The 14,746-nt window shown below is 43.8% G+C and overlaps 1 protein-coding gene across 1 annotated transcript in view; it reads left to right on the top strand.

Annotated features, from left to right (window-relative positions):
• LOC123067752 (disease resistance protein RPV1-like) overlaps positions 1–4,027 on the top strand; it is an 18,385-nt gene extending 14,358 nt beyond the window's left edge. Inside the window, exon 4 of the mRNA XM_044490415.1 lies at positions 3,652–4,027. Within this exon, the coding sequence (XP_044346350.1) occupies positions 3,652–3,771 (120 nt within the window). The 3' untranslated portion in view covers positions 3,772–4,027. The remainder of the gene's footprint in view (positions 1–3,651) is intronic.
• Positions 4,028–14,746: the final 10,719 nt, after the last annotated feature.

The following is a 14,746-nucleotide window of genomic DNA, read 5'->3' as shown; positions in this document are numbered from 1 at the left end:
TTCTGCCCTTTTCTGGTCAGGCGCGTCTGTATGGTGTATCAATGGCCGAGAGGTCTCGTATGCCGGGGCGGCGGTCCTAGTGGTAGGAGCTGGCGTGCTCATGGACGGAGCACGCGACTCAAGCGTTTTTCGGTGACCATGGCCATGCAGGGGGTATGACGTTCGGTGGTGGTGGTGAGGTAAACCGTACCACATTTTATTGATGATGAGTATAGACGGGGTGAAAACCCATTCTGACTTGTCTAGCCGCCGGCGGCGGCATTCTGGCGCCGTCCCCTTCTTGAAGGTGTTGTCGCGGTTACTCATTGTTCGTCGTGGTGCTAAAGGAAACCCTGATCTTTGGATTGGGCGGTGGCGGCATTCTGGTGTACTTCCCTTTTTGAAGGCGCCGCCTTGGAGCCCATGGTTTGTCATGCTCAGACTCTCTCATTGCGGTGGCTTGTCCACAGTTAAGGGCCTCAGCGACTTCATAGTGATGCTTCTTGTGCAGCTGATGTTTGCTTGGAGTTGTTTGGGGTGGTGTTGCTGTTTTAATGTCTTTGTATCCAGCTTTGGGTGTGTGCTATGTTGTGGTGGCGTGAGCTTGTATTGGATTGCTCGGTGATGGTTGCTTTATATATAAAGTGGAGGAAACCTTTTTTCGTCTCGTTCTAGTAGCAAGTGTTGTATTGAGTTTTGCATGCATGGTCTGTACCAGTGCTATACCGGTGTTAGGGCAACTCCAACGCTTACCCCAAACGGACGTTCGTTTTGTCCGAATTTCGTTCGTTTGGGGGTGGCAATGTGGTCGTGTCTGCCCAGATTTGTGTTTGCGTCGGCCGAGCACCGAACGCGCGGCCACATCTTCTGCCCCATCTCGTCCACTGGAGGCCAAGTACAATAAAATCAAGCATAGAAAAAATTGATTAAATCAAACATATAACAACATGTTTAAAATAGTCTTTTATTACAATCCAATTAAAATATTAAAAATATCAAATAGTCTTACAAAACCACTCAAATTTTGTGCACACGAAAAGAGATTAAACCGATAGATCTACTGATTGCCAATGTGGTCCCACATGTGCTCAACCAAGTCATCTTGCAGCTGCGTATGAGTGTTTCGATCACGCATCTCACGATGAAATTGGACAAATTGTTCAAAGGTTGCAGGAGGTGGGTTCTCAGGCTCAACATTCTCACCCTGGAAATCAAACCCTTGGTTGTAGATGCTGCCATCATACTCATCCTCGATGATCATGTTGTGCATGATCACACAAGCAGTCATCACCTCTCAAAACTTCTGAGTGCTCCATGTCAATGCAGGGTTTCGAACAATACCCCATCGAGACTGAAGCACACCAAATGCATGCTCCACATCTTTCCTAACACTCTCCTGCATTTGGGCAAACCTCTGTCTCTTCTCTCCTTGCGGATTGGGTATGGTCTTCACAAGAGTGGACCACAGGGGATAGATACCATTAGCTAGGTAATATCCATTATTGTAATGGTGGCCATTGATCTCAAAGTTGACCTCCGGGCAGTTGCCTTCTGCAAGCATTGCAAACACTGGAGAATGCTGAAGAACGCTAATATCATTGTGATAACTAGCCATGCCGAAGAAAGAATGTCATATCCACAGATCTTGTGAACCACAGCTTCAAGTATGATGGTGGCACCTTTTACATGTCCCTTGTACTGCCCCTGCAAAGCAAATGGACAGTTCTTCCACTTCCAGTGCATACAATCGATACTACCAAGCATGCCCGGAAAGCCCTTCTCGGCATTAATCGTCAACAACCTTTCTGTATCAACGGCATTTGGTTATCTCAGGTATTCAGGACCAAACAGAGCCACCGCGGCCTTGCAGAAACTGTACATTGATTAGAGACACGTGGACTCACTCATATGAACATACTCATCCACAAGGTCACCAGGAATTCCATATGCAAGCATGCGAATAGCCGCAATACATTTCTGGTAAGAAGAGAAGCCAAGCTTGCCAAGGGCATTCTCTTTGCATTCAAAGTATGGATCATATGCAACCACTTCTTCTCGAATACGATTGAACACATGCCTCCTCATTCAGAAGCGGCGACGAAATTGATGCGGTTTGTAGAGTGCGATTCTCTCAAAGTAATCGGAATAGAGGAGGTCGTGCCCTTTCTCCCTATTGTGGTTCAAGGCCGGAGCATGGTCGGGGATTGATCCCCTAAACCGAGGCCGCGTCGTACTGATGTGGTCATGGACGACCAATGCTGCCACCACTATGTCCTCATTGTCCGAGGACGAATCATCCGATGAACAAATGAAGTTGTGAAAGTACTCATCTCAGCTTTCCATGGTACCTTGCGAGCAAAGCATCGAACACCTTGCGGTCGTGGTGGAGATGCGGCCGGAAAGGGCACGTCGAGCCCGTTGGTAGGCAGCAAGGTGGACGATCGTGGGCGGAGGGCAGAGCGACGACAGGGGAGGAAGAAAAGGGGTTGTTCCACCGACGGGCAAAGCAAGGTGGACGACAGGCGTGGCGGCGGTAATGACGAGGGGCCGAGGGAGGAGCGAGGAAAGGGGAGGAAGAAAAGAGGCTGTGTCACCGACGGGCGGGCCATGGGCAGACAAGGGCACGCATCGCGCTTGTCCGAGTGTGTCCGTTTGGCCGCGAACGCGGCCCATACTTGGGCCGGGAATGGGTCGAAAGCGGACCGAAAATGGACATTTGTTTGTTTGCTCCCACGCGTTGGGCCGTGGTTTGTGTCTGTTTACCCCCAAACGGACGCGAGCGGATGATTTGGGGTCGTGCCTTGGAGTTGCCCTTAGCACGCGTCATGTCCGTTGAACTTGTCCCTGGCAACGGTCTGTTTTCTTATCTTTTGGTGTTCTTACTTTTACCATGATTACCGGTGATTTAGATTTTGCTCGTGGAATGTACCGGACCTTGAATAGACAATGCAAAATGTTCCTGATGTTCACCCTTTCACCTCACCTTGTCCTAATCCAGGAAACCAAAACAACTCTGCTATCTCGGCCCCTAAACTCAAATCCTTCATGCCTCGATCCCTCGACGAATTTATCTAGAATTTTATGTCAGTATCCAAGTTTGCTAATCTACTCTATATATACTTCCTGATCTTCGTATTGACATGTGGCTTGACCTTCAAAAACAGGCCACAACATGGCCCCACTTGGCAATTGGCACCCCCCTCCATCTACCTCAATTGCGAGCCTCCTCTAATGCGCCCAACATTTCTCAGCTAGGTCCCATGTTGTCTATGGCCCATGCATGGAATTGTGGCAAGTTTAGCCAAGTCCTAGCTCCAATTTTGCAGACGTAAGGCAGCTTAGCTAAAAAAACACAGGCATACTTCGGCATTCGGCATTCTTAACCTTCAATCAAACATGTCCCAACTCCCTTACTTTTCATCTCAAAAGCAATATAAGGAATAGACTGATTAGGTATACAATTTCTGGCATAATCAAGCTATGCAATTATTAGAACTTTGTGTTGAGACATGGTGTTAGTATTACTTGCTTTCGATAGCTTAAACTTTTGGATGCACTAATTACTGATGCAATGAAATTTAGTAGTATTCTGTAATATGAGCCACATAGTTTTTTATACCTATTTCATCATACCATGAATAACTGAAAATACTATTCTCACTGAACTCACAGATGTCGGACTCAGACTCTGAACATCTCTATCGTTTTGGGCAAGAAGATTCAGAAAATGAGGATGACGAGCAAGAATATTGGGCAAACGAGGATGACAAGCAAGAAGATTGGTACCTATAAGATCTCAGTAGTTTGCTATCAACATATGCCGAATAGTGAGTTGCTGTGGAGACCTCTGTAATTTGCAATCACAATCTTATAGGTACTCAACTACAAAGTTACTCCCTCTGATCCAAAATAAGTGTCGTGGTTTTAGTTGATCGGAGGGAGTACCAAGTACCAATTTTCTTTTTCAAGAAATATAGTACAAAGCAGAGCTTACATACACGCATGTACAATCTGACCATGATGTTATCCGTAAAAAAAAATACCGCGTTAAAAACACTGGTCTTTAATCATAGGTCAAATCGCATCAAATAGTCGTCACAATGTGTATCTGGTTATTTGGAGGAGTACAATTCTTGACCAATGCAAAGTATGGAAGCACTGTTGTATCTGTGTGCAATGTTCGTTTTGGTAGATCACTTGTTATGGGCTGAAATCGAACCAGCCACATATCGCTGGAAACATAAAACAGAGTTAAGGCAGGAAAACTGGATATGCTGCAACAGGTTCATGGTTTCGTTTTATCAAATCATGGATCAAAATCCTCTTGTGGAAAATAAAGTTAAAAGCCGACATCCTAAAAACTAATTTCGTTGGCCATTTTTGTGAACTAAAATGGAAGTGCCTTGAGGCACACCATTCTCCATGGCATACAATTAGGGAGTACTGACTGCTTATGTTTATTGATATGATTTTAAGTACCCTGTATATCCTATGTACTTCCTCCTCCTGAAGTCTGAATCACGCAACTGTGGAATTTTGAGTGCCGCTGAAGGGTTCAATGATTGTCTGAACTCTGAAGTGTCTGTGCTGCTAGTTTATCAATCTACTTGTGTAGACGAATATGTGTCCTAGTGTAAAACATCTGTTTTGTGCCGGTGACTATAGATGGTCAGTTTTATCTATGGAAGATCAACGCTGGCAGCCTACTACGGCTTCCTGCATGTTCATACCTCTAGTGATTCTCTTACATTCATATTCTGAAGTGAAGTCGTATTGTGTGGACCCATCTTGCGTTGTGCCGGGAAGCAAAGCTAATTAGTGCGTGGGCGATCCACTGATGAATAACATGTAAATTACGGATCGCTGGATTCCCATCCGAAGAAAACAGAAACGGGATGGGTGGATTAGATCCAGAAGCAAGAGTAAAAAAAAAAAAAGGAGTGCAAGAGGCACGATCTTGGACCTTCGCAAACCTACGCCGTCGTTTGGGGGACATCTCGTGCCGAGCAGCTCGCGGATCGGTTTTGGCAGGGAGGTATTCTCCTCGTCAGACCTCCGTTGGCGGCGGTGCGCCCGTCGCACGGCCAGGATCAACAGCCTGTCCAACTATATTTGTGAAACAACTTCTTCAGTTAACATTCAGTCTTCAATTACGGTGCAAGGTAGAAGCGGTGTGTCGGCGAATCCTGAGCGTCCATCAGCCATCCAAAGGAGTATATTATATTTCTCCGGTAGTCACTGTCGCTGCCTGAAGCTTTACCTTCTCCTTTCTTTACCTTTTCTTTTGCTTTATGCTATATAATTGATTGCCTTGAATATGTACACTTCATGGCAAGTAAGTCATTGCTTGAATCTGGACGGTACATCAAATCTGCAACAAAAGCCTCTCGACCACAACTCGCAGCCAAGCAAGTTTTGTAGTTGGCTTGAATGAATATATACCCAGAATCATCTGCAGTGTCATAAGCCCAGAGACATACATGAAGCAATGTGGATGGCAAGAAGGCTTGAGCAATCTTGTACTGTATCCTATAAAGAGACAGATGCCACCGCCTGTTGAACTTGTTTAATCTGCAGTTACAACTCAGCTGAATAACAAAACAGTTTTAGAATGCCAAACTAAAAAGCATGTGTGAACAAGTCAGCGAATTCAAAAATCATATCCATGCATTAGTCATTGGAGAAGATGAAAATGGCATCCCTGAAGTTGTGCTTGTACTGTACTGATAGACAGTTTGAGCAATATCAGGAAAATGCGATGCAGAGAAGCAACTACAGTTACACTTATATGCATGCTGCAGAAGGACTCAATATGGCCAAGCACAGTTTTACCTCGAGAGTCCAATTGGGAAACCTCAAAGTCACCACACTAGTAGATACTAGCAGCCGTGACACATTCCTGTTTTCTGAGTCTGCTTTTTGAGCAACCTGTCGGTTAACTAGTAACTGCAAACTAGTCAAAGTCAGAGTAGCAAAATGGCAACATGCTTTGGCGCAACGGCAACTGTCTGAACTGCAAGTATGTCGTTCCAGCCTTCAAAGCACTGCCTTTACAACGCACTTCTAGGATACTTCCTTCGATTATTAGGAGCAGACTGGCTGTATCAATGTAGTGAGGTTCAAATGGAATTCAGAAAAAAGACTATCTGATATCACAATGCCTTCTGGAGAGATAATCCAATTCTCTAACGAGACGCTGCCTAATTCTCAATGCCTCCAAAACCTCAAGCAATTGCCTAAATTGATGACCAAAGGAGTTAGTGGGCCTGTCAGTATGGACAACCGATCACTAAAAATCTGATACTATCCCTCTCCCACTACTCTTTTTTTTAGACAATCCTCTCCAACTACTTCTTTTTGGTAGCTCTTCTCCAACTACTTTGCAAGAGTAAACTGCAACCAGTTTCTGCAAGAATGTCCCTCTTGTTAATTTTGGCGCACGGGCCTGTAAGTGGCCTTGGCTTATCTAAACCTAGGGTTCCCCGATAATGCGTTTCGAGGACGGGCGGGCACACATTCCCTTTTTTTGTAAAAAAGGAAATCAAATACTTCCTTTTAGACACCTCCCCAAAATTCCGAAATAAAAATGTGCACTTGTATTAATAAGAATTCCTAGTATTATTTTTTATAAATTTCCAGTAATTTGTATGTGAGTACATTTTCGTACAGTGGTGTACAAAAAGAATGAAAAATATGTGTATAAAAACGGGCCTGCCTTGTTATTGTTTGTGTGCCAGAACTTTGTCTGTTTTGCATAGCCTACAGATCATCATGTTATTTTACGAAATTTTATAGATATGTAAAGAATCTCTACATGCATCCGTCCAGGAAAAATTTGAATCTTTTTAGAAAAATTAACAGCATTTTCTGTTTCCCAAAACAGCAAGCTTCATGGGCGTCCGGTAGCCAAAACGTTGCGCTCATCCCCCTCCCCCTCTTACACTTAGATATGACTAGAGGTTAACATGCGCTTCACCGCATCGTTCTTCATTTGTGGGATTAATTTTTTATATCTATTAGATTATTTGTGATCGTTTTTTTTTGTTTTGATTTTATCCGAATTGGCTTCTGTTTTAGTTACGCTCTGGCGGTGTTTTTTTCGTTCATATATCGTGTCGGGTTGGTGTGGAAGACAATATTTGTTTCAGCACGAGAGTGAAGTTGTTTGGTGCGAGCAGCTTGCCTGCAGTCCAGTTCAATCCCCTCCCCTGGCAACGTGAACAGGTGCAAATATTGCTCCCCATAAACGGAGCAATACCGTGCCACAGATTCTACGGCCTCCAATAAAATCGTGACGAGGCAGCTGCATAACTCGTGACCAAGACCCAAAGCATACACTGTGTCGTCTGCACGGGATGAGTATTGGCAGCGTGAGGCACGGCGGTCGGACCCTGCGCGAGCGCCCACGATGGTTACGTGACGCACTAAATTCGAGCAGACCGGACGGACGAGCAGTTCGCCCCTCGCTCCATCCGTCCTGCCCGATCGATCACGATACCGACGTGCTCGGGAGGGACGATGGATTATTGATGAGGCGGGTCCCGTCCCGACGACGGGCGGAGGAGCTAGGCTAAGGCTAGGCCGGCACGCAGGCGACCGGATCGGCAGAGCGGAGGGCCCGATCCGTCGCCGGCGGGACCGTATATCCCCACTGCCCGGCCACCACGGAGCAGAGGCAGAGGACCACGGCGAGCTGAGCTGAGCTTGACAACACCTCGCCTACTCCAGCCCAGGGCCCCGCCGGCCGCGCCATGCCATTGCCATGCATCGATCGAAACGACTTCGGATCTCGATAACCCAACTCGCCTCGACCCGTCATCATCCATGGACGGCGCCGGCGTACGGGCAACTGTTCCAAAGTCCGTATGGGTGTGGACGAGCGAGCCGGGCACGTCCGTCGCGTCAGGAGCAGTCGCCCCATAACGACGACGGGCGGGCAGGTCACGTGGCCTCGGGTCCCTCCCCCAACAACTCGGTGCGATGCATGGGCTATGGCTGGGTTGTTGGCTCCTCGTTTGTACCCTTGGTGAAGTGACACGACGGCGGCCGGGGATGGATGCGGCAGCCGAGTTATGGAAGTCACGCGCATCTACATGTGGGAGGATGGCATATGGCATGACTCCAATTCAATGAGCATCCCCCATCCAGGACGTGCTGCTAGTACGACTTCTAAATGAAGATGAACAACTCGCCGGACATGCACCTACTGCTCACGTTTATTCACGCTCGCCCTCATCCACGTTCCTGGTTATTAGAGTTAACTAGCAAAAGAGCCCGTGCATTGCAACGGGAATAAAGTAAATTTCAAAATTCATGTGATATTGAGGAGTTTATCTATCGTGGTGAAATATTGAGCTATATCTCTCAGTCCGTTAAATTCTTCATTGTCTTAATATGAATTCATATTTTATACTTGCCCACTTCAAAGATAAGATGGCCGGTTAGAAAATAAAGAGTTTACAATGATTGATGCTCTTTTGTTAACATTGTCGTCAACAGTAGGAGCAAACCGACTGCATCAATGCAGCCATGCTTCCCTTGACACTAACATCACAGCCTCAAGGAGGACCAGTATTGAAGCATGCAAAGCCGGGGGAGAGATGGTACGACAGAGGGGAGTAGCCACATGAACGTGGGGTATGGAATGACTAAGGACATGGTCACATGCTTCTCTCTCCCTCTCTCTCCATAGCCGACGTGTGAAGCGAACAATACGTGGCCCCTCCTTCACCCAGTTTAAGCAAGATGCACCATCGTCGTACTCTTTCAACTCTCCATCCCTCCCTCCCTCCTCTGTATTTCACACCAACGGCACTGGTAACATATAGAGTGGAAGAATATATCGACGGGAGAAACAAATCCTCATATGCGCTTAGCAACTTATTCTATTATGTTACCATTTCTCCTCCGTGTCACCATCGCTAATGATGCTTATATTGTCAATCCGTTCACGACTAACATGATCAATTTAAAGTGATGTGCTTGTGATCATACTATGGCATAACGCTCGTGCGTCGCTATAGAGTAAACACCGAACGATGGGTCCTCTTCCTCGTGCGATGGTGAAGGGTGCCACTGTGCCAGCAGGTCTAGCATGGCCGACTTCTGCTAGGCGGCACATGCTTTGTCGAGCACCTTAAAATCGTGAGGCCCTCCTCGTTGATTTGGCGTATATAGTAAAACATGTCATTGATGCAACTGGGGCACCACCAATCCACCGGTCACCTCGGCAAAGGAAACATATTGTTGACTGGGAGCAAATAATAATAAGAAACATATAAATCAAAATAGCTACCTTTTTTACACGATGAGAATTTTAAACTTACCTTTTTTGCGAAAAGAGAATTTTTCTTACCTTTGCTTTTCTAGGCAGGTCTATCCATTTTACATGAGTCAGTAGTATTGGATTTTTTTTCTTGAATTTGCATGCAGGTTTACCAACTATGCACGGCTGTTGTGCATGTTTGACAGTCCCTAGACGCAGGCAGTATGATCTCGCGGAGCTCATCAGCAGCAGCCGCCACCGCCCCCTGTTGCCTGCCTTGCGTCGCCGGAGCTACAGCGGCGCCATGGCCACGGCCACGCAGCTGGCCGACCTGGAACGCAATTCATGTATAGCCCACTGTCCGTTTCTCGCCTCACTGGTCCTTCAGATGTTAATTTCCATCTCCTTCCTTGTGTGACAACATTCTAAGATTTTTGTTTCCATGTCTCTCCCATTGGCCCATATTATATTTCCATATCCTTCCTTCCTTTTTCCTCATATATGAGAATTTATGCCCTCTTTATAACTTTCCTTCGTGGACCATATCGAAATTGATTCCCTCTTTTATGACTTTTCTTTCTGTCCGTTGATTCTTCAGGAGGCTAATTGACATCAAATTATAAGCGTATATAAGTTGTTCTGATGCAATATAAGCGAGCGAGGTGGGACTATTTAATAAGTTAAGAAATAGTCTTTTCCATAAACAACAATGATGTAACTCAGATGGATTTGGGCTTTGTGTTAGTACCTCAGGTGGGGAGTTCGATCCACCACGCCAGCTCCTATTTTTGCCTCCTCAGATCGGACGGGTCTGATGGTCCGCGGCCCAGGCGCGCCGAGACTCAATGCAGCGACCAAGTGTAAGTTCGTAAATAGATTTTTGGACCATTAGAAATTTAGTACCACCTCGAATAAGTTTTAAAATTCAATGTAAAAATGTAAAATCACCGGAAGAAAGCGCATTGTGACGGTGAACCCACGGAGTCAATCCGTGCTTTATTATTAGGGAGAGATTGTAGAAAACCGACACAATGTGGGCTAGATTTGTAGGAAACATGAGTTTGCAGTTTTGATACAAAACCCACATATTCTCGGTGTAATTTTTTGCAAATAATAATAATAATACTAGTCGATGGCTTTGGCCCTTTTCATGATGATTATGACAGGTGGGTCCCACTTTGGTTCCGACATGACGTACTGTTTCACAAGCGATGATGTTAGCCAGCGTTAGACGGCGCTACGCAAGAACGACATCGCCTTTCTTTTCACCTTCCCCTCTCTCCCGCGTCTCCATTCTTTCCAGCGCGGTAGGCTTCGGTGGCGGTGGAGACCATAGGCCACCAGAGGACTTCTGTGGGTGCTTGAACCCGACCCACACCATGACGCAGTTGCCGACGCTGGAGTACGTGACCGTGACAACTTAGGCCGGCGCTATCAAGACAACTCCGACAAGAAGCCGTCGGCGGGACTCAGCATTCAGTGACGTCTAGTAAGTATCTATGTGAAACCCTGGCCTTCTTTGCTCACGTGCGTGCTGGCGATTCTAGGATTAGGGTTCTAGCAAGCTTGGGGGGGATAAGCAATTTGTTGATTTGTATTTGTTAATTGCATAATTTAAACACTCTAGATTGTTCATAAATAAATAGGAATTACATTTGTTAATTTACAGAAAATACCATGTTTTCTATGCATTCTTCTTTCTTTATTTAACTTGATGTATTAAACAATAAGTTATTGTTATATTGTACTCTTTTAAAGGCAATGTATATTGTACACTCTAGGTTGTTCATAAATAAACCAACATGAATTTGTTAATTTATATAAAATCACCTGTCATTTTAAAGGTAGTGTTCTAGTATTTGTTTAACTTTATTTGTTAAACATTAGCCTATATTGTTATTGGATAGTAAAGTATATTGCCACATGTTTATTAAACAGTAATGTATATTGTACACGCAAGGTTGTTCACTAATAAATAGGAATTGAATTTGTTAATTCGGATAAAATACCACATTTTTTAAAGGCAATGTTTTGTTTATTTAACTTGAATTATTAAACAATAATGTATATTGTTATATTGCAGGTTTTTTTGTAAATGAATTGGGAATTATTACTAACCAACATGTGATTGTATGGTTATGAGGACATTGGTATCCCAGCCCAGTAGAGTTCAAGCCCTAGACTTGACACTGGTCCTCACATTTTTCTAAATTTATTACAGCCTTTCCAGCGATGTGCATTCAGTGGAAGGAGACGTTCCCATCAACTACGAAGACGTATGTGGTGACTTCGTCAATCTCAAGATAATGTGTCGGCTCAGTCTCTCGGAGGTGCTCATATGGATAGACCGTGCGTGCGTGCGTTCATAAAGGTGAGTGTATGTGCGTATGTATGAGCGTCTGTGTTTGTATTGTGTTAAAAAGAAGAAGTGAGTGTCAATTTAGAGAATACCCCCTATTTTGTATAGGCAGTGTTCTGTTTATTAAACTTTTTGTTTTTCTATCTTTATTTTTAGTTTGGATGATGATGTTCGGGAAGTTAGACTATTTTTTCATGAAAGAAATAACCTTGAGAGGAGCAATTCATTCCAGACGTCACATATCATAATTTGTTAGCACTCATAGGGACTGAAGGATATAGTTAGAGGGATTGCATGTATTTTATGAGGCCTGCTGGTGTGGGTGTAGGATGGTTGGAAGAAATTAGTGATGATGACAAGGTGGATGAAATACTTGACGATATTGCCAATGAAGATAAGAAGATGGTTGACCCAACAGTCATTAGGGCCACTGGTCCAAGACCTACATATATAAATAAAGGTTATCTTAGTGAGCAGCAGCTTCCTCTTAGGTCCTGTTTGTTTAGGCTTATGCTCCAACTTTTGTAGCTTTTCCATTAGAGCCACCCGACAGTCATTTGGGTTCGGCTTTTGGCTTATGAATCAATATTGTTATATGATGGTATAAGCCAAAAGCCAAAGCCGAAAGCCCCTAAATAGGATCGTTTTAGGCTTTTTTAGCCAAAGTTGAAAAGCTGCAAAAGGTAAAGTATAAGCCTAAACAAATAGAGCCTTAGTGATTTTGGAGAGCATGTTGTGTATGAGATCAATAATGATGAACTGTTGTTCATATCACCATCTAAAAATCCACAATGAGTATCACAAGTTCATCTGTCAGAGGCACTATAGTTCTACTCCACACAACAGAGCTCAAATCATGCTATGGAGGCTGAGCATGCCACGGAGCAAGATCATCATCTTGCAAGAGTGCAAGACCATGTGGCCATGGAAGAAGGCAATGCATCAGACCGTGATTCTGGACCGAGAGGGATTGTAAGAAATTATGGAGCAAAAGGGGAGAAAAAAAATTCAAGGTTTAGGAATCATAAGAAGGCGGTTAGGGCTGGAAAAAAAGTTCGAAGCTCGCGAGCTAAACGAGTAGCTCGTGACTCGGCTCGAATCGACTCGAACTCGAAGAATAATGAGTCAAGCTAAGCTTTAGTTTAAGATCATATATAGAACGAGTTAAACGAGCCGATCTCACGAGTACTCGTGTAACTCGTTAGGCCCGGGACAAAAGATCAGCCTAGCACCGTACGTCCCAGGTGCACAACACAATGCCTAGATGTTCAAGGAAATTACAATTGTTTGGTCATGTATATGTTACTAATTTGCTGATCATTGTGGTCATGTACAATTGTTTATGGTCAATGGTCATGTACATGACAATTGTAATTTAAACTTGTACATGCCTACAATTGTTCGTGAACATTGTAGATGTTTAATATGTACATTTTACATTCCCAAGTAATCATTTTTATCATATTCGTAAGTTTTTGTGTTCATATCATTAACAAGCTTAAGAAGCTAAACGAGCCAGGTCGCGAGTTATACGAGTCGAGCCAATCTTGGATTCGAGCTCGTTATAGTAACGAGTCGAGTCGAGTTAGCTCGTTAACGAAATAAGCTTTAGCGAGTCGAGCCGAGTTGGCTCGACTCGGCTTGAATTCCAGCCCTAAAGGCGGTTGAGAAGGTGGAGTCAGTCAGAAGAAAACTTCTGGTCCCATTGACTGATTATGGTACTAATTTGGAAGCAAATGAGAAATTATTGCTATGCTAGATGAGATGTGGAGGGAGACAGAGGACCAATCTTTCATTTTGAAGGAGACACTAATGTGAATGGACTGTATGAGCCAGATGAGGAAGAGGAAGAGGAAGGGGAGGAAGAGAAGCATGAGGAGGTAGCCCAAGAGGGGCCAGTAAGAAAGAAGAAAACTAGAATGAGGACAACCACAAGGTCAAATTCTAGTAATCTTTGAGGATGTGCCGATACAATCATTTGATGAGAGAGATCAAGGTGATTCGAATGAGGAAGATGATGAAGGGTGTGTTTGGTAGCATTCCCAACCTAGCATGGTTGTTCTCCTCTGATACATGCTCGGTGTAACATGATGAGTACATGCATTTGCTGTTGTTTGGTAGCTGTGTATGTGTGGAGACTCTGTTTGGCAGCTTGCATTTGTTTAGACATGTCGGTCGGCACTGTAGCCACCAGTATTTTTAAATAAGTGAACAAAACATTTCAAAAATCTGAACACTTTTTTGAAACATGGGAAAAATAACATTTTCGAAAGTTTAGACATTTTTTGAAATTCAGAAGTTTTTTAATTTTTTAAAAAAATGAAAGTTTGATTTTTTTAAAAAATAAACAAAATCTGAAAATCTGAAATCATTTTCAAAATTAATTTTTTACATAAATATGATTTTTTTTAATAACAAAATTTAAAATTCTGAACATTTTTTAAAATCTTAATAAATTTTGAAATTTTGGACATTTTCCTAAAGTTTTAACAAACTTTAAAAATCTGGACATTTTTCAAAATTTTGAACAATTTTTGGTATTCTCAACATTTTCTGAAAATTAAATTATTTTTTAGAAATCTGGAACATTTTCTGAAACATATTGTCACTCGCTTTGCTTATGCATGCTGACCAGCAAACGGTTGATGGGGTGTTCTCTCTTCGTAAATGCTAAGAGGGTATTTGGACTGAGTTCGTGCATGCTGAGGAGGCCCCGTGCAGGCTACTAAACACCCAAAAATGGGTCGGGGAGGGAACTCTTGACCTTATGCACCCTCCATACACTCTGCCAAACACACCCTTAAGTGTTGGCCTGTGATAGGAACAGTATGACAATCAAACCCAAGCCCGGAAATTGGTATGATGTGGGTAGAGAGAACCTAGAGGAACAATTTTGTAAAAAAAGTTGTTTCCTTGATTTGTAATAATTTGGAAGGGCACTTCTCACTTTTCACATATTAGAGCACAACAATTATGAGCTTCAGAAACACTACAATGATAGAATCGTAGATGTTTGCACAAATGAAGACTGCCCTTTCTATATCGAAGCTAGCTTTTGAGGTTGCAAATGAAAGGATCTTTTGCATTAGGAAGACAAACTTGATGCACTCATCTCTACTCCTAGTTGGGGAGTTGGTAGGTGG

This window comes from Triticum aestivum, chromosome 1A, assembly GCF_018294505.1.
Source record: "Triticum aestivum cultivar Chinese Spring chromosome 1A, IWGSC CS RefSeq v2.1, whole genome shotgun sequence".
Classification (NCBI taxonomy): domain Eukaryota; kingdom Viridiplantae; phylum Streptophyta; class Magnoliopsida; order Poales; family Poaceae; genus Triticum; species Triticum aestivum.
Note: the sequence above shows the minus strand (reverse complement) of the source record. Positions and strands in the feature narration are given on the sequence as shown.